Here is a 19,969-nt window from a genome sequence, read left to right as displayed (position 1 = left end):
GAGGACAGCCTGACCAAAAAGAATAATGTTCACAATTAAGGTGCTCACAGTAAGATCCCATGAAACTTATGGAAGGGAATGGGAGATCACTTTTTCTTTCACCTTTTGCACTTTCCTCCACCCTGCTCCTTTATGTTTGGAAAGGAGCAGTAAGCAATGACTTGTTTCTCAATCATCACTGCTTACAACAGCCAGCTTTCTGCCACACGTGCACAGACTGCACATACCAAGCACCAATTCTACCAGAACAGCCCATTTCACAAAATGAGGTATTTTGGTGTCTAAAAAGGGGTCTCCCCTTGAACAAAAGCACCAAGTGTAACTTTCCTGAGTTCAAAGCTCAGCAGTTCCTCTCCCTGAAAAACCCCACTCCCTACTGATGTGAATGTTGCAATTTTCTTTCATCTACTTCCTCAATAACCTGCCATTAAACACCTACTAGTAGTTTTATTACCTCAGTTCTGAGCTTGCGGCCTACAGAGAGAGAAAGAGCACAGATGTACTACAAAAACTTCACCCAAATGCCATAAAGCCATGTCCCAAGGCTAGCCAGTGCTGAATTGTAGCACTTTTGAGGCACTTTAAAGGATGGCAGAGGCAGAGTGTCAGTTTTTCATTACTGGTTCAAATTAGGAGGGGTGGGGGGGAATGGAAAGAGGAAAAAAACAGGAAACAAATAGATGCAATAAAGTCTCTGGCATGTAGGCATCCATGAGTGAAAACAGCCCTTTATAAAACTACAGCACATGAGTACTCAGATATCAAAGATACACAATGCCCAGTGTTTTATTGAAGATGCCTTCTTACCCACAGCGGGGTTTACTTTCCACTCCCCATGATTTGAATTTAAATGGATCATGTTTACTCAAGGGGTCTTTCACTGACTGAAAAATATACCCACAGTTTGTACATTATCTCAGCTAAATTCAAATAACATATTTAAATTTAATTACTTGAAGCTTAGGGGTTTTCATGCTTTTCTTTATTCCCTCAATTGCACACAACACTTATTTGTTCTTATCAATGGCTATGCGCTTTGTCAAGCAGCAAAATTAAATGCTTGAAAGCACTAATGATGTTACTGTGATTAAGGGTTTTTACCTTCCAGGGTAGATACTAAAAGCCTGCTCCATTATTAATTACTTCAAAAAAAAAAAAAATTTCTGAGAATCTAAAACTGAAGAAAAATCCTCTTAGAAATCAAAGCAAGAAAATAAAAGGTCTTTCATTAAAAAATCTTCTCTTGATTAGGACACAACATATTTTAGGGAACCGGGCACATTTCAGGTTTTTTCTTTGACTATTTACCTTGTAGCACTGTGGGTGCTTACATGAAATTTTGTAAATTATATTAGTATATAATCTCACAGCAGGAAAACTACATAGAGCACAAAGAATCAAATACAGTTTTAATAATTTCTAAATGCCCATGCTCTGGACCAGATTCTGATCATTTTATTCATGTAAGAGGGCATCTAAGTTGACTAACTGTCACACTGACTTCAAATCTAGGGAAGAGAGAATTGTCCAACCCTGTTGAGTCACATAAAACTATTTACATAGTTTTACATAAAACTAAAATGTATTTACCAGAATAAATTAAAAAAAAAAAGCAGTTCTCTTTCACAGAATCACAGCATTGTTAGGGTTGGAAGGGACCTCTGGAGATCATCCAGTCCAATCCCCTGCCAAGGCAGGGTCACCTGGGCACGTTACACAGAAAAGAATCCAAATGGGTTTGGAATGTCTCCAGAAGGGGAGACTCCATGACCTCCCCGGGTGGCTGTTCCAGTGCTGCTCTTCTTCATGCTGAGCAACTGCTTATGTTTTAGTTTATGGCCTTTGCTCCTTGTCCCATCACTGGGAACCCTTGGAAAGAGCCTGGCACCATGCTCTTGGCCCCCCTTTGAGATATTTGTGTGCAGTAATGAGATCTCCTCAGTCTTCTCTTCTCCAGTCTAACCAGGCTCAGCTCCTGCAGTCTCTCCTCATAAGAGAGATGCTCCAGACCCCTCACCATCTTTGTGGCATCCACTGCACTCCCTCCAGTCACTCTGTTTCATTTTTGCACTGAGGATCCCAGAACTGGACACAGCACTCCAGATGTGGCCTCAGTGGGACCAGAGAACGTTTTAGCATGACCACAGCTCCAAACATATGCAAAGCATATGTACAAGGCATGTATGTTCACTGGGATAAGCACAGCAAAGGCTCCTGCACATGTGTGAGGCGACGTGCACTCCCAGATTAGATGTCTGTGCACGTCTGAAGAGCCAAGCTGGAGTCTGGCATTCCCATTCCTCACTGTCAGCATGACAGCTACGCCTTCTCCCAGGGACCTGCCAGAGTCTGTGGGCTGCCTTTGCGCTTTAAAAACTAACCACATGCATATTTGGGGCTTTCTTCATTATTCCCTCTGTAGAAGTGGAGCAAACATTTGTACTAGTGATGATTGGGCCAGGTTAGGACTTGGACAAGGATCTAGAGGCCTGATTGCTCAACCAAGCCACTGGAAGCTTCCCAAGACATTCCCGAGTCCTCTGTCTTCCCACCGTCTGCCTCTCCTTCCCCCAGGAATGACGACTGGCGAGGAACACCTCCCAGCCTGGAGAGTGAGACAGCCAAGATTCAGGGCAGCATTTTCACGCTTTTAGTGTTTAAAGCAGAGACGTTAAATCTCCTCCTGTGGAGTAAAGTGCCCGAGGTTATCCACCCACACACCGAAATCCCGGCCGGCGCAGGGAGAAGCGGTGTGACAGCTGAGCTTGGCCTCCTTCTCCCAATCCCTTCAACCAGCCCTAATGCTGCTGAGCTGAACTTTCCCTCCTTCTTGCTGGAAATTACACTGCTGAGGGAAAGCACCAGCTTGGCCACGGGATATTCTCACAGGACAGCTTCATCCCAAAATAACAGGCACAAGGGATCTTCCCATGCTTTCCAGGCTCTGCAACCCAGTCAGGGACCTCTGAGGAAAACAAGTGACAGGCTCTCAAACCTAGGGACCAGCTCCCATCAGTTGTTTGTAATGACGTGTTCATAAAGAAAGGGGCTAGAAAATGAGATTTTAAAGACTGTTAACACAGCATTATTATGTTTTAAACATTTCCTCTGTTTTAAAGTTTTCATTTCTTGCCTCTCCCAAAAGAACCTGTGCTGCAAATCTTGCCAAACCACAAAAGCTGGCTCTGACTTGCATCAAATCAAAAGCTTGAAGGAAAACCCAGGCTCTCAGCAGCAACAAATAGTAGTAGTTGAGGATTATTAGTGCTGTACTTTTACTACCTGAGTCCAGCTTCATTTCTTGGCGACTAGCAGTGGCTGCTGAGGACCCACAAAGAGCCTGTGTATTTTCTGGGCTACACATCCAGTTTCTGGGCTGCACATCCAGTTCACTTCCAGCACAGACTACTTCAACATACCAGAACTCCTCTAATTCAGATGAAAACTATTATAGGAATTGAGATGTGACCAGAGTTCCCTGTGGTTTACATCAGAAATGAGGGGAGGATGAAGAAGATTTCTGCAAGCCCAGGAGATGGCTTGTTCTGGGGATCAAAGAGGGCCAGCTCTGGACAGCATTACATTATTTTCAGGTACTGGCTCCTCCAATTTTGAAGGCCAAATAATGATGTCAGCTTATGCAATGCAGGTCTGGAATTACTCCAAAGATCTGAATCTGCAACCTACAATCTCAAAGATTGCCTTAAACCAAAAGATTATAGAATCTACATAGCATTTAGCAAGAGATTTGTATTACAACTCAAGCATGGGGTCTGTTTCATCTGAAAACTGCTTGTTTTCTTTCTGCTAGCTTGCTAAGAAATCTTGTTGGCATGTTCTGACAAGGATAACTTAATAGTTGCCAACAGAAACATGGCAGAATACCGTGTATTTCCTGTATGTACCAATGCCAGTTTAAAACAAACAGGAAAACAAGCCCTTCAGTTGGGAGGCAATTTATAAAAATCTATCTGAACATCACAACCACTTAAAAACCCCAGCACCAAAATATTTCTAAATGCTAGAATGATTAACATGGAAGGGTGAACATTGAGCTGTGAGTTGCTCTAGAAACTCTAGAGCTCTAAGTAATTTGTTAAGATGGATAATTAGTCAGCAGCTGTCTGACCCGAGCAGGTTTGGAGCCGCTGGTCACAAAGCACGTCACGCTGCACTTACTCTTCCCTCTGGTTGAGCTTGGAATCTGACCCAGTATAAACAGCAATAAATTTTGTAGCCTAAAGAAGCCAACACTGATGCTCCACTGCATTATATTGGCTTGAGAGAAGCAGAAAAAATGGGCCAGGCAGTCCAGACAAAGAGAGTCTGCTGTGGGCCAGAGCTGTCACACTTAGAGGTGGGACCCCAGGACCTGAGCTTGGGTGGGACACTTGTGGCAAGGACGGGCTGTAATCATCCTCCTGCTTCTCAGATGCTGGTCCAAGCAAGCACAGACCACCAGAAACCCCTGATGGTGTGACACAATGTACAGCAGCCCTGAGGGCAGAGGCTCTGGGGGAGCTGAAAGGAGGAATTGGAGACCATAACCCCTAGCTATTAAAGCAGATAATAATGCTGGAAATGGAGCGTTCCCCAACAGTTCAAAATAAGTCGTCTGGAGCAAAAAGCTCCACTTAGCATCTTTCCCTCAGGGCAGCTCTGCCTGACCCACATGCCCTGCTGTTCCTCCCAGGAAGCCAGAAGTAGCCACCAGAGTTAATTCCTGCCCAGAAATAGCCTGTCTTTCACCCTTGCACTGCTGCACAGGAGGAGGATCTGCTGAGCTGCCTTTTCTAAACAAACTCCACTCCCCCTCAGCCCCTTCCACCAGGAAATCAAAGCTACCCTTAAAGAAACACCAGTTACCCTCAAATGAGACCCCCATCCCATTCTCTAAGCCCTTCCTCAAGTCAAGCAACCATCCAGCTACTCCTCCTTCATTGTGCCATCCTCCTGCCCACAGTTAAGACACCGTTTGCACACACATCATGAGTCAACACACAAGAGGGGAAGAGCTGTTCCCAAACGGCACAGAACCAATGAAATAACTGACTGTATCTGTGCCCTGCAAACCACTTGATGTGCACAGCTTTCAAGCCTCTCACAACAGTGTTTCAATAACCCATAGAACAACATAAAAATACTGACCCTGCTGTTGCAATAGCCCAAAGGGGGAACCCTTTGTCTCACAGGGCATAGCACAGCTCTCACCTGATGCCCCATGTCTGTATCTGTGAACAGAAAGCCTCATTTCTGCTCCCTGGTCCTTTCTTACACTTACCATCAAGTCACCTGAGCATGTGGTTACCCCAACAGTTATGTCATAAAGCTTAATCTATTGTAGGGCAAATGTGTGATTTGGCACCCAAGGCAACACATCTCCTAATGCTGCTCTCCCTGGTTCTCACACAGTTACTTCTTATTTACTTGAAACAAGCATGTCTAGATGATGTATATACATGTGCTAAATAACCTCCTTTGTCACTTACCTTCAGCATTAAGAATATTAGATTTTGTAAAAAGTGCTGCTTAAAAGCCTTTTTAAAAACCAGAAAAACAGAAGCCTCTGCCCTATTTGCCACTTAGATGCCTTGGAAATACTGAAGTATCTTCTAAACAAAATAATAAATAAATAAATGGCATGACTCATTCTGCTAAAGCAGCATTCGCTATTTTAATAAATAGATTTGGCCACATTGCCTCAGCCTGGCTTCTGAAGTGCTGCAGTAATAGCAGAGACTTAGATTTTGCCATTTGGGTTTCTCAGATCAATCATCTAAAGTCAGGGATGGCAAGATTCTTGAGGGAAGAAAAAGCAATAAAATGATAAACATTTTACTCCCACTGTGATCCACAGCTCCAACAGCCCCTGCAGGCTGGGTCTGAGCCATGCCCTCCTGAGCCTGCAGCACCCAACACAATCCAAACCCAGGACTCACTCTACAATAAAAAACCACAATTCTCACCTTAACACTTGTGAGTATAAATTGTTTCAAGCCACCCAAGGTAAGGAACTTCAGCCATATTTAGTTTCAGCTCCTTCACACAGAAGAGGCTGGTGCAGAAGGTTTGCATTTATGTATTTACATTTCAGCTGAACGAACCATACATTTTAATTATAGCTGATATTCAGAGCATTCAGCTGGAACTCCAGCGAAGTACCTTCTGTACAAATCCACAAAGGTGGATTTGACACGATACCATCTCAGTGCTGATGAGAAATGCTTGTGATTGAATCAAGGTTTGGGTTTTCTGGGCTCAGGTCAGTAGCACTTTGTGAAGAACACTGCTCTGACAGCACTTGGAGATCCTCATTCTTGCAGGATGCTGCTAAACACTGCCATACTCCCCCATCAAAGTGTCTCTTCTCCAGGGAACAAAGATACTCTGTGCTGTTGGAAAGTACCACAGAGAATCAGACTACAGCACACTTAACTCACACTTGGAGCTTTCCCACCAGGTCCTTTCACTGAACTGAATTAAAGCCCCTTTCCTTCACCCATAGCGAGCAGATTTGTTCAGGAAATTAAAAATCATTAATAGACCCGATGAGAGAGAAAAAACTCTGCACACAGTGTTGCTACAAAAAGCAAAATTACCTATGTTTGCCATTCATTAAAAAACTGGGGAAGAGTCCTAAGCTTCCTGAAACACATAAACCTTAAAATTAAAATCTTAGTTCATGATGTCAGTAGCCAATTACATCATAGGTGGCACATAATTAAACTTATAAAGGGGTTTCATTATTTTGGTTTTATGCTGCATACTGAAAACCAGTGCATTATTTGTTTTAAAATTGTGTCAATTGGAAAAAGCCCAAGTGGAATCAGCAATTAAATATTAAAGGTGATTGCCTCAGTGTAAAACACTCCAAAGAATAACTGGTTTCCTGTGCAATGCAAGTGCCATTACAAAGTCTGAAAAATTTCAATACTAAAAATAAATTTTTTTTTTTTTTTTTTAATTAACCTTGTGAGGTTATGAGGATGCTGACCTGTACAAAGACCAGCCAGATTTATGTCCTGGAAGAGTACTGAGCTACAGTCTGGGCAAATGAAAGCCCATGAAAACAATAACTCGTGCAGCAGTCAAACGGACTGGTCTGTCTGCTGAGTTTGGACCCTCATTTCGAGTCCCATATTCCAGCAGACAGGATGACACTGACTGACCTCTTGCAAAGGCACCACTGGGCCTGCACCCCCTGCCTGGAGAGCCCCCAAACATCTGCAGCTCCTCCAGGACTGCCCTCGGCTGCTCCATTCCTGAGTGCCCATCAAGCTTGAGAAACACGGGATCTAACACTCAGCCACTTAGATATTCCAGTCACTTCCTGCCTTATTTATGTGCATGCACAATATCCTGATAAACTATAAGGGAGGCTGTGGCTACTCCGTCTGCATTCCCTTTTATGCTGGGAAGATAAATTGGGGCTGATTCAGAGGACAGATTTAAAGAACGCAGTCTGTTACCGAGACAAGCGCAATCTTCCCAGGGAGCCCTTGTAGCAGGTTGTCTCCAGATCATGCCTTGATTTGTTTGCTAAAATAAATGGGACAGCACACAAAACTCAATTCATATACCAGACACCTCTTCCAGCCTGCTATACTTTCCTGTTTAGATCAGTCAAAACTGTCTTGTTCTATTATCTCTCAATCAGACCACTTAAAGGCAACATAGAAAATTAAAAATAATAAAAAGCTAATTAAAAATGTCAGTGCTTTCCTTTTAGCCTTTGGTAATCTGTGGAATTGGAAGACATTTATATCCAAAGCACATTACAGTTTAAGGGTTTTTTTGACTGTAATAATCCATTGATACTTTCCATGGATTTTTATACAGACAAAACCAAAGCTATTTTATGGAGCACTAGAAGAATTTAATAAAAAAAATCAGCATCAGTCAATTGTCTTTTTAAGACTAGGTGATAGAATTCAATAGCAGGGATAAAAGTCCTAATAAACTCTGCAGGAACAGTTCAGAAGGCTGAGACAAAAACTATCATTTCCTTGTAAATTAACAGTAGGATTTTTCTATAAGGGATGGTTTGAAATACAAATTACCACAGGAATAAAATACAAACACTTGAGCTTCCTACACCTCTTTTGACTGCATTTAAAAAAGTAAATACAAAACCACGGTCAACTTTTATTATCACCAGTTTCCAAACCACAATTTTCAGGGACCCTGAATCCATTCTCAAAGTGCACTTCAAGTTCTGGGGCTCTGGTTTTTGAATTTAGTAATGAAGACAGATTACCTTAATCTAAGGAGATGCCATGAAATCCTTCAAGTGGATGCAGAGAGAGGCTCCCACTTTGTTTGGGAGGGGAAGCCCACTGGAGCCCTGCCACGATAATAAAGCGCTGCCGGCACACCAGTTCACACGTGGGGCTAAATCTGAAGTGACATTTCTCAATGAAAGAAGCAGTATTCACTCGTGTGCTCAGCATTTTGATGTCCACCAGAAGCTGGCAAACACGATTATAGGGAGCCAGCAGGCATGCCACAGCTCTATTTAGCCCTCACGGTTTAGCACAGCGCTATGCAACACATAAATAAAATATAACGGGCTGCCTTGGGATGGCATTCTGGGAGTGGGATTTCATGCATATGGATGGACTTGACACACATTTCACAAGGACAGAATATCTGAACCAGAATGGGCTGCTTCTTCACCCACCCTTTGGGGTCAGTTCAGCATCCTGCCCTCCAAACCATGAGCCAATGCAAAAACTTTTGGGCTTCGGGGACTAGCGATGTTTATTTGCGCTACTCTGCATGGCATTTTAATTAGTAACTGTGTGGATTTAAAAACTGTGAATGGACACACAGGGGCAGTTGTGCAGCCTAGCTTTTGTGTTTCTACTCTCTCAAAAAAATCCTGTTTGAGGACATCAGCAGGGGGTTAATGGAAGCTTTGATAAAGTTCTCCGAAGCCTTTTATTGTTGCTGAACTACTGACTGGACTCTGCTGTCTCTCTGGCTGCTTTCCAATTTATTTAGTCAGCTGCAAAAACAGCTAGGGAATTTAGAAGCCCATCCAAACATTTAGTAGCCACAAACATTTTTGGGAAAATTCTCCTTCCACATGAAAATATTTCTGTGCCAGTTGTTTAAGGGAAGTGCTCACACCGATCATCAAGCTCCGTGAATGGGAAATGTCAGTTTGCTGCCAGGGAAAGTGAGCACACAGTTAAATAGACCAGGGCAAATAAAAGCTGCAGGACCACATCTCCATCTCTGTCAGTTTGGTAGCTATTCATCTGTACCAACATCACTGAGACCAAAATTTTATTCCTCTTTGAAGTAAATATATGTGACTTAAATATGACCAACACTATCCAATGCTGAAATTAAGCATCTCTTTCCCTAGGAGGGTGTGTAACTAACTTCCATTTTCTATAGCAAACCACGAGATCTTTTAAAAAATGTGACTAAAATTTTATTTAAATGCTGCAATTACATCTTGGCTCTATCTGACATGCAGCTTGTCTAAGCTGTTCACTGAACCCTGAAGCTGGTTATTTACTAAGGATCTTTAGAAAGCACATTTTTTTTTCCTTCTGACCAAGACTTGCATCCCCCACCTTGAATACAAATTCATGGAAATGGGTGGTGCAGACAGCTTTGGCAGAAAGCAGGCAGTTGTTATTTTAATTATTATTTCCTTGTGGAATGCTGCAGTTACCTTAAAATAATAAGTTAGTCCTTCTCAACAATAGTTTTCCCAGTTTTGTTTTTAAGAAGGGAGCACGTATGCCTATAACTACACATTTATTACAGACCATCAGTTAAAGCCTCTGCAAGAACACGGAGTTGTTAAGAAGAAACTCCCACTTGCATCTGCCAGCTTGGAGAAGCTCCTTACTCAGACACTTAAACTTACACACGTAATTAAACGTGCAGCAGAAGAAACCTGAAGCAGTCAACACATGACATCTTCAAGTCTCTGAGAAATCTCATGCTCAATGCTGGAATTTGCCCATTGAAAAGTATCTCCCCCCACTGTTCAGTTCCACACAATTCCCAAATTTCTACTGCTAGGATCACTTTTCTTTCTGGGTCTCCCACTGCAATAATATTTGAAAGATCTGTGGTTTCCCAAAATACACACTGGGTTTGCTGCAGAAGTCTTCACAGTAACTCATTCAATGTAAATGTTCAGATGCCCAAAGCCAAAACACAAGACCCTCTGAAAGCCAAAGCAGGGGAAGAAAAGGCAGGTGAAGAAAAGGCTGTCCTGCACATCCTGGCAGGTCACCTCACTGATCAGGGCAGATAAAACCCAACAACAGCACCTGGTCCCAACCCTCCTGCTTGAACAATGTGCAGGGGGGATCGCTGCTCATGTCCAGCAGAAAAACATGAAGCCTTAGAAACCCCACTGATTTAGATTTCAAATGGGAAAGTTGCATATAATTACCCTGGAATTCTGCAAGATGCTGTAAGAAATCACTCAGAGTGTCACGCTCGTGGATCACCCCTTTTCCAAGTCCATGCTTACTTTTGATTTTCTTTCCTACCAAATTCAGGCTTGACCCAGCTCCATTTGGGGAATAATTTGCTGGTCTATCATCCTTAGTAAAAACACCTTAAAGCAAAGTAAGAACACCCCTTTGCAGCTCCCTTTTCCCATTACCCTGACATTGTACAGAAAAAAGAATGCAGCTGGTAGTATCACACACACTTCCCATGCTCTGGACAGCTGGCACATATCCAGAGGTTTGCCAAGAGATTATTTTAAATCAGATTTGTTGGGAACTGGGTGGCCAGGGTGCTGCGACTGTTTATACACACCCAGATACGTGCATGAGTTTCCTCACGGGTTTGTGTGCCTGAAAAAGGACTCCTGGAACAGGCTATTTGTATCCTTTGGCTGCAGGGAACAAGTAACTGGAAAGGGTGGGACTGTGCTGGTAGCAAGCACTTAGAATAAAAATAAAAAACTAAACTGACTCTTGGATGCCTGTGAAGGCTACAGGCAGACCAGCTGTGCCCAGCATCTGGAGCGCCACTCACTCCTCTGCCTGGGCACTGACAGGAACTCACTCACCCTCCTGCACCTCTCCCAGGTGGGCCATCGAGCTGGATGTCACCTCAACACCCTCCAAAGGTCCAGAGACTCCTGAGGAACAGCCTGGCCCAGCACCTCAATCCTTCCCTCCACAAAACCCCACTGCACAGCCCTGTCCCTACCTCACCCCCAGGAACTCGGCAGGGGCCGGGCTGGAGTGCACGAGCATCCCCACAGCCTCACCAGGCACCAGGGAAGGGGGATGCCAGCACAGAAGATGACTTATTTTGCCAGCTTACACTATTTCATAGGGTCTGTGAAACTGTGACAGGAGTGCATGATGAATTCTGTCTTCACATTCACAGAGCTCCTTTGCCGGCTATTTGGAGATGAAGTCTTCCTTGGGGTTATGCAGCCCTTCAAAAATTATGTTTCAACACAACAATAAACAGCTCTTCACCAGGACTGCATTAAAAAAAGAACATTTTTTGCAAGAGCTGAGCATAAAACTAGCAGTCTGTATGACTACAGACCTTGCAATTTTTAAAACCAAAATTAACTTCCTTCAGCACCTCCCTATCAATAAGATTCTTAATATACACATAAATATCACCACACATAAAATCAAAAAATGTTATGTTCACTCTCAGCAAACAAAAATTATTTACTTTTATTTGTATTGAAACCAGGATTATACTCAAAGAACATAAGGGAGGCTTAGAGAATCAGATGGATTGATCAACCTTCAGAGTAACAGTTAATTTTATTTTCCAGTAGTAGTTTAAGGGTGTTCATGCAGTCGCCTAAAGAAAGCTCTGTGACTGAAATCTACTTAACAATGTCTTTTGATGTTTCACTACAGAGCAATTCTTCATAGGTAAGTTATAAATATCCAGGAAAATAGCGCATTGAAAACAAAATACTAAAATCCTTAGCTTTCCTGGCCTTGGCATGCATTGCTTTTGATCTGCCTGAGCAACTATTATTTTTTTGGCACGAGGAGTGCACACTGACCAAGGGCAATGTATGTCCATGAATTTTTACTGACTGCAAATGCAGCTCAGCACAGGCTAAACCACACTGGCATAATGTAAGACCTTATATGCATTTTCTGTGCTGCTCTGCACAACACGTGAGGAATGCTAATCAGCATTTGAAAGGAAACGTGAGCTTTCAAAGAAGACCCACCAAAATATAAAATGGGAATATATATTCCCCAACCAAAAAGTCCAGTAGAACTTATGAGTCATAACTCCCAATTCTTTCCTCCTTACCCCTGCCATTTCTGATTTAAAATACCGTCATCCTCAAAGGATTGGGATCTTTCAGGTTTGGGGGTTTTGTTCCTTTTAGTAAAGGAATTAAGAACATAAACAACAAACAAACCCAAATGCTAAATAAAAGTGAGTAGCAGCTGACATTTCCCTTCCCTGCACTGGAAGTCAGTATTTTGGGCTCACCACAACTGCAGCCTGTCCCAGAAGAACACTCAATTCCCACGGATCTTCTCGGGGGTGCTGAAATCCTGGTGGCACCGTGACCCATTTTAGCTCCTGCCTGGAAAGGGCAATGAAGCACTGCAGGATTTGGGGAGCACACAGGAGAGGGGCAAGGACTGCAGCACTGCCAGCCCCCTGCTCTGCCAGGGAGGGGGCAGCTCTGGGACACTGAACACACGGCTGGGGCAGCTCTGGGACACTGAACACACGGCTGGGGCAGCTCTGGGACACTGAACACACGGCTGGGGCAGCTCTGGGACACTGAACACACGGCTGGGGCAGCTCTGGGACACTGAACACACGGCTGGGGCAGCTCTGGGACACTGAACACACGGCTGCACAGGCCAGGAGAGGGGCCCTGCACACACACAGGGCTGGGCAGAGCACTGACAACAGGAGCAGCAAGAACTGGGACAGAGAGCCTGAGACATTCTCCAGAAAGATCATTTCTTGATCCTGAGCACAGGCAGCTTGAAAACATCCAGGGTGATGCAACGGGAGAAGAAGTGACTTTATTTATGTACACTGTATTTTCATCCTAATTGGCACATCCTGCATCCATCCAGCCCTGCTGATCCACTTAAGGAAACACAGAGCCCAAGGTAACCTAACAAGGTAACAAATCACCAGGCAGTTTGTTTATTCAGAAATACCAACTGCTTCAACTCCAACAAGCAAAGGGGCGAGCGGGACACCCATCCCTCATAAAATGCAAACAAAACAAAGGGAGCCAAGCAAGCAGGAAAAGAAGTTTGGATTTTAAATCTCATTTAAGCCTGTAGGCTCTGCCCCCCACACCACTCCCCTGCCTCCAGCATCCATGCAAAAACCTTGTCCCTGTGGCACTGCCCCCACAGGGGGACTGAGCAGGGAACCTGCCTCTCAGGCTGGAGACACAAACAGCTCAGCTCTTTAATCCTTAATAAAAATATAAACTGTTCAGCACAGCTTCAGAAGAAAACACACAACCTTCCTGCATGCTGTGAACAAGATCTCTTTATTGAGAGCTTTTCTTTTAATTTTGAACAGTTTCACAGCATTAACCTTAGCAGAAAAAAACCCCAAAGAACCAACCAAGTAGCCCAGAGATTTCTGAGCTACCCAGTCAAGAGCCTGATAGAGTTCCTCCTTGAAATTAGCTTCTCCTAGCAGCATCACATCAGAATTGCTGGCCTGCATCTCTTCCACAAATAATTTCACAAATTTTTAAAGATGGGCAAAGTGCTGATTCCATTTCCTTGAAAACTGAAAGCCCAAAAGACACCACTGCCAGTGGTGAGACCCCCAGTATCAGCACTTGCAGTACTCAGTGTGCTAAGGACACTGGCTTCAAGTTTCAGCCACTCAGTCTTCCATCCTTGCTTTTTCTATTTTTTAATCTCATAGGGGAAAAGAGCAATGGTTCCCAAATAAAAAAAAAACCAAATATATATATATATATATATATATATATATATATATATATATATATATATATATATATATATATATAATAAACATGCAGAACAATGAGCTGAATTAATTCAAAATTCTTAAAATGTCACAACACTGAAGTATTTAACTGGGAGATATAAATTTTTACTTGCTTCAAAGACTGAAATTTAGCTTTTTTTTTTTTTTTGGAAAAGTAAGCAAGCTATAATAACCAATACTTTTCCAAAGAAGCAGAAAAATACTTTTTCAAACTATTTTTGATCCTACTGTGAATGGCAAATCCTATTCTCATTTAAACACTTTTCTATATATTGGGAACTGAAAAGAGTTTCTAAATGAAGAGTGGAAAGCAAACTGCCTCATTTCATTATCTCAGGAGTAAAACGACAAAAGCAAACAAAAATCCACCTGTGCTTTTCAACTGCACCTTTTATGTCACTGCAATGCATTCCATCAATTTTGTGCTGAATACACCTCAAGTGATTTCTCATTGCTTTCTGCTTTCTGTCTCCAAATGCACACTTTCCAAGGGGCTGGCACCACAGCCAACAAACACACAGACACCCAGATTCCTGATCCTCACATCAAAAACTGCTTGGAAAATTCCTGCCTACCTTATTCACATTATACAGTTGCATATTTGGAAGGTGAAGTTGTTATGAGGAAGAATTGCCTGATCCCTTGCATACTCATCATTTTTACTGAATTTAACTCAGAGTTGCATCTCTTGCAAAGAGTTCTAGCAAATTCTCCAGAAGATAACCCAAAAGCACTGCTCATATATAAAGAATTATCAAAACCTGCCCATATTGACAACATTTTCTTTTTCCTATCAAGCACAGGCATAGAGAACACAACCAATGAAGTAATTTACAAATTTTCAGTGTTGGTGGCTTCATCTTTATTAGTAAAACAGGGAAGAAGCGCTATTAAGGGAGGAGCTTGGCTCTAATCTGAATTTAGAATTGCCTTAAAGAAACCAAGGCAGCTTTACATTAGTGTAAGAAAGGTGCAAGATGAAAACCAAGCAGTGCACCATCATGTCATGATTTCTTTATAATGAAATATAGTGAAAGAAAATTAGTGGCACAAGGATTTTAATGCACCCCAGACACACATTTACAATGATTAAACAGATGAGTACTTGTAAAACCCAAGGGTCTAACTTTACAAACCTTTACTCAAGCAAGCAGTTTCACCAAAATCAATGGGACAATTTGCATATGTAAGGCTATTTATCTCAGCTGGGATCTGTAGGTTTAGGCCACACATTTCTATTTAGATCTTCTATGCAGCAGAAACCACAAAGTTGTGTGAAGAAGGGGAGAACAGTGCACCTCAGAGTTAATTTTCATTTATACCAGTACAATTTTCTCCGTCCCTCTGACGCATTTGATAAACTGGGCATGTTTCGAAATTGGAAATGTTGGCAAAAACACAAATTTCCTGATGGGAAGAATACTACTCATGGATAATAAACAAAATCAATTCTTATTTGCATATTCAATCAGATTTTGGTTTGCATATAAAAGCATAAGATGGTAGAATTTTCACACGGTAGATGGATCCCGCTCACTTATTCATGCATATATGCATCCACTAATCCTTACACATGCCAAAATCAGTCAGAAATACTCTCTTTGCTAGGCATTCACAGCACAAAAACACTGTCCCTGCTGCTGTTCTCAACCTTCTCTTTTCGTATAGCGTATGACAGCACTCTCCCACGGCTTTCTCCCAAGACTCCCTAATAGCCCCTGCTCTCTATTAGTCTTCTTTTCACTAGGCAAAGTGGTGGTTTGAATTTTTGAATCATAATTTAAAAGGGATGCTGTCAACTGTATATGAAGAACAAAAAACACTGGACCAGATTTTTAAAGGCGCTTCAGCGTGGACTTGACAATTTCGCTTGTAACTGTCACTGCAAAATTGAACGTATCTCTCACTGGTAATACTGACATGTCCTGGACTACAGCTAAAAGCTGCAGATTTAGACTATGCCTACCTATTTTTCACACACACCAACTAGGAAACAGAATTCAAAATATTTACATGGTCTGGTCCTATCCAAATATGCAATATTAATAATGTCTCATACACCGTAAGCCCAGTAATAAATGATACCCTGTGAGCTACGCTCCGAGATGCTGAATGCCTGCAACATCTGTGGGACCTGAAGGCAATCAGCACCCTGAGCCATCAGATAACAGGTTTGACGGTCTTGTAGCCAGTCTGACAGTCTGGAGATCTCATTTACATTTAGAAGAGTGTCATATTCAAATGTATATAATTTTGTGCATTAATTTAAAAATTCAACTGGAACCCTGTGCGTTAAACCCTAGCTGGCTGAAAACTAAGAAATGTTTTCATGGAATTAAAGGAAAAGATCAAAGAAATTAGCATCAAAACAAAATGGCAATCTGCTGCTGCAGCCTTTGCCCTTAGTAGGTCAAGCATGGGGTACTAAAAAAGCAGAGCTGCCCAGGGTATCTGAAATAATCTCGTATACACAGAAATAGTATTTCGCTCTCCCAGATGAATGAAACGCAAAAATCAGTCAGCATGAAGTTGAAAGCTCATATAGGATTTCTACAGCAATGCCAGCTCTGATCAATCGAAACATTGTCAGCAGCAGGTTAAGGAGGTATTTATTTAACAAGGGGACAGAATCTAATTGACTTTCCAGGAGAGGAGAGCGAGCAGGCAGGCGAGCGGGCGCCCACTCGTTCCGCTCTTTGAATCTTACACAGCCCTTTTTCAAGGGGGGCAGGAGAACAACCCTCTGCTACCCAGGCACGCATTTTGCCCTCTGCAAGACTCCAAGGACATCCTTGTGTCCCTGTGCAGGGTGTCCCCTGCAAGGAGCAGAGCTGCTGGTGGGCCAGGGGGGGAACAGCATAGCTGTGCTGTTGTGCTTCTGCAGAATGCCTCCCAGCGTCCTGCCCGTGTGCTGCAGCACAGACACAGCACCCAAACCCTTCTCTCTCCCTGCCTCCGAAGCATTTAAAGTATCCATATAAATCACCAGAAAATAAGGGTTTGACCCAGTTACACATCTTAAAGCTCCTCCTGGCATTCATTTGCTAATGCTAAATGTAATGGAAATCACAGCTTTCCTAAAAAACAGGCAGCAGAGAGGAAGGGAGTTGCTGTTTACGTTCCTACCTGCTTGGTTAGTGGTCACAGTGACCGACACAGCCTGGTCCTGGCTGGGGTTTTGCTTGGACACCCCATTCACTGCCCACACTTCAAAGGTGTAGTTGGTGTGTGCCAGGAGGTCGGTGATGGAGACTTTGGTGGTTTTCAGGCCATTCTGCTGGGGGCTGAAGTGCACCCCACTGCCACAGGAGCGGCAGCGGCTGGGCTCGCCCGCCCCGCACCGCTTGCACACCACGTTGTAGGAGATGTCCTCCCGGCCACCCTTGTTCTGGGGGGGACTCCACTCCAGGTTCACTGAGGTCTCGTTGACATTGGAAATCAGGTGCTGGGGAGCAGATGGAGGGCCTAAAAAGACAAAGTACACATATTTTTAATTAAGGGAGAAAAAAAAAACAAAAACAAAAAACCAAAGCCTACATAGTGACATCAGAGTTGCACATCCCAGATGCTGTGCAACTCCCATTCAAGTTAAGGACAGCAGAGACCAAGCAGAATTTTACTTCTCTGTGTTCATAATGAAGGCAGAAAAATTAGCTGGTAAGTCAAACTCTGATCTCTTTATCTGATGAACTAACAGTATTTTCCAGCTCTAAACGAGCCTGAAAGCTCAGTATTGCAATTAAACAGGAGTGGGACTTTTTCCCTTTCACTGTTTATACTTGTTATGAAAAATGTTAAATTTACATATCTTACACTCATTTTTTTCCATGATCTCCTAAGCAAAGCATCAAATGCACAAACTTCTGCTTCACTTGAGATTTTCGAAGTTCCCCCCATTACCTAAAGGCAGACTCTCATTGAAATTATTATAGAAATATCTCCTGGTATCTTTTTCTGAAAAATATAAGTGCAATATTTTCCAGACAAGTTGATGTCAAATCACATTCAGTGAACACCGAAACCCATCAAGCAGGGACCTGAACATGACACTTCAGCATGCAGGATGGAGATTTGAGTAGGAAGCCAGACACAGAACTAAGGCTTTGAAGGATGGAAAACAAAGTTTACAACAGGGGAGTGCTGGAGAAAGTGAAAGAACTGAAGAGGAATATATGGCCAGCATCTGAAGGAAGGGCTGATAAAAGAAACCTGGTCAGAAACAAGAGACCAGACAGAAAGCTTGGCAATAAGGCTGGATTTGAGACACAAATTTTCCACCACAGGGATGGGAGACTTCATAAACACGCTGCCAGAGAGCTCCCAGCAGGTTCCAACACAGGGACTGTGGGATCAGAGCAGAGCCCAAGGCAGGCTGGCAGAGCCCAGAGGCAGAGCCCCTCCTGCACCTGCAGCACCTCTCCAGAGGTGCCAAGGCCAGCCCTGCCCTGCCCCGCGCCGACCAACGCACGGGCACAAATCCTATTGATGTGCCTAAATCCCCACAGGCCTCAAACCCACAGGCAAATTGGAAATGCAGAAGAGCTAATCCTGCAACTCTTAATCTAATTTCAATACAGTTGAGACACACTTTTTGTAGCCTTAAATTTCAGGCGGATGATTCAGAGTGAAGCCATGAAAGAGATGGGTATTTCACCCATCCCAAAAGGCTTCCCTGACCATTGCCGGGCAGGCTGCTCTGGGGCAGAGCACACAGGGACTCTGACACACACAGGGCTTTGGGACAGGGCTGCAGGTAAGCACTGCAGCAAACAGAAATGAGACAGAATGAGAACGAAGATTGCAAAAGGTATCAATCCAAACCAGAACACAGTAAAAATAGCTCTGCTTACTAACAACTGATAGTCAGAGCTTTACATGCAAATATTATTAGCAGAAAAATACTGCTAATAATTTTGCAAAGTCACAAATTCAAGACACAGGAAAGCTCATGAAAGCTTCCTAGATTTCATCAAAATACTTTTGATGGGTGCAACACAAAAGAAGTTCAACTAGATCTCCTTGCAGAAAAGAAACGAAAGGAGAAAGTTATGGCAAATTTGTCAAACATTATGAAGCTATGAACCTGCCAAAAAAGAATCAGCCAGCACCAAAAGTTCCATTAAGTGTATAAATAAATAAGTCATAATCTCTCATATGCCAAAGGTACAAAAACAGTCATCGTGGTTAGACAGGAACCAAATACATTGAAAATGTGAAATTCTACTGAAATTACAAAGTGAGTCATCAAGTGTAAGAGCAAAAAGGTTAAGCTGTTAAGGGAGGACTATGGGGAAAATTAATTGTGGCTCCCTCCTCAGTTTATCAGGTTCATGTCAAAGGAAGCCTGAGGCCTGAACAGGCTGCATAGGACAAGGTTTTGAGGGCTGCATCACCTCCTCAGGCCTGTGCTTGAAGCCACTTGATGTAAGACATGCTCAACAGGAGACAGGACTTATATTTTGACAGAGGTAGCTAGGTTAAGAAAAGAGTCTTAAATTATAAAGAGCTCAAATGGGTCTCTGGTACCCAAATGAAAGGTCTCTGTTGCAGGAGTAGCTAAACAGAGATTTTTTGTCTGTGTTTACTTCAAAAATATAAAATAAATATATTTATTTTGAAAGGTGGGAAATCCTCCCTTCTTGCCAAAGCTTTGGAACAGTCTCTGAGTTAATCGGGGTTGACAGGTAGAATTACTGCAAGAAGAGAGAGCTGAGTCCAGCCCCTGAGCCAGGGAGCCCTCCTGCCTGCTGCTCCACTAGGCTGCCATTCATGGCTTTTATTTATGCACTGGCAGCATTCTGGACTCCTAAGGACCAAACCCTTTTACTCAAAGATCAGTTACTGAACGCAGTAAGAGACGTTTCCTGATCCAAAAACCAGGCGAGAAAGAAAAAGGAAAGAAACTGGTTTTAATCTCTATTCATCATGTGGAAATGGAGGCAGAGAGAGATGTGGTGAGACAAGGGCACACAAGACACGCTTT

At 43.0% G+C, this 19,969-nt stretch overlaps 1 protein-coding gene across 2 annotated transcripts in view; it reads right to left on the bottom strand.

Moving 5' to 3' along the window:
* EPHA4 (EPH receptor A4) overlaps positions 1 to 19,969 on the bottom strand; it is a 104,809-nt gene that overhangs the window by 31,040 nt on the left and 53,800 nt on the right. For both annotated transcript variants that reach the window (XR_007778268.1, XM_050978112.1), the window contains exon 5: positions 17,113 to 17,451. Coding sequence is in view for 1 of the 2 variants with exons in the window: in XM_050978112.1 (XP_050834069.1) it covers positions 17,113 to 17,451 (339 nt within the window). In the remaining variant the exon portion in view is untranslated. The remainder of the gene's footprint in view (positions 1 to 17,112; positions 17,452 to 19,969) is intronic.

This window comes from Serinus canaria, chromosome 9 (genome assembly GCF_022539315.1).
Source record: "Serinus canaria isolate serCan28SL12 chromosome 9, serCan2020, whole genome shotgun sequence".
In the NCBI taxonomy this organism is placed as follows: Eukaryota; Metazoa; Chordata; class Aves; order Passeriformes; family Fringillidae; genus Serinus; species Serinus canaria.
The sequence above is the reverse complement of the archived record's forward strand: the minus strand, read 5'-3'. Positions and strand labels throughout refer to the sequence as shown.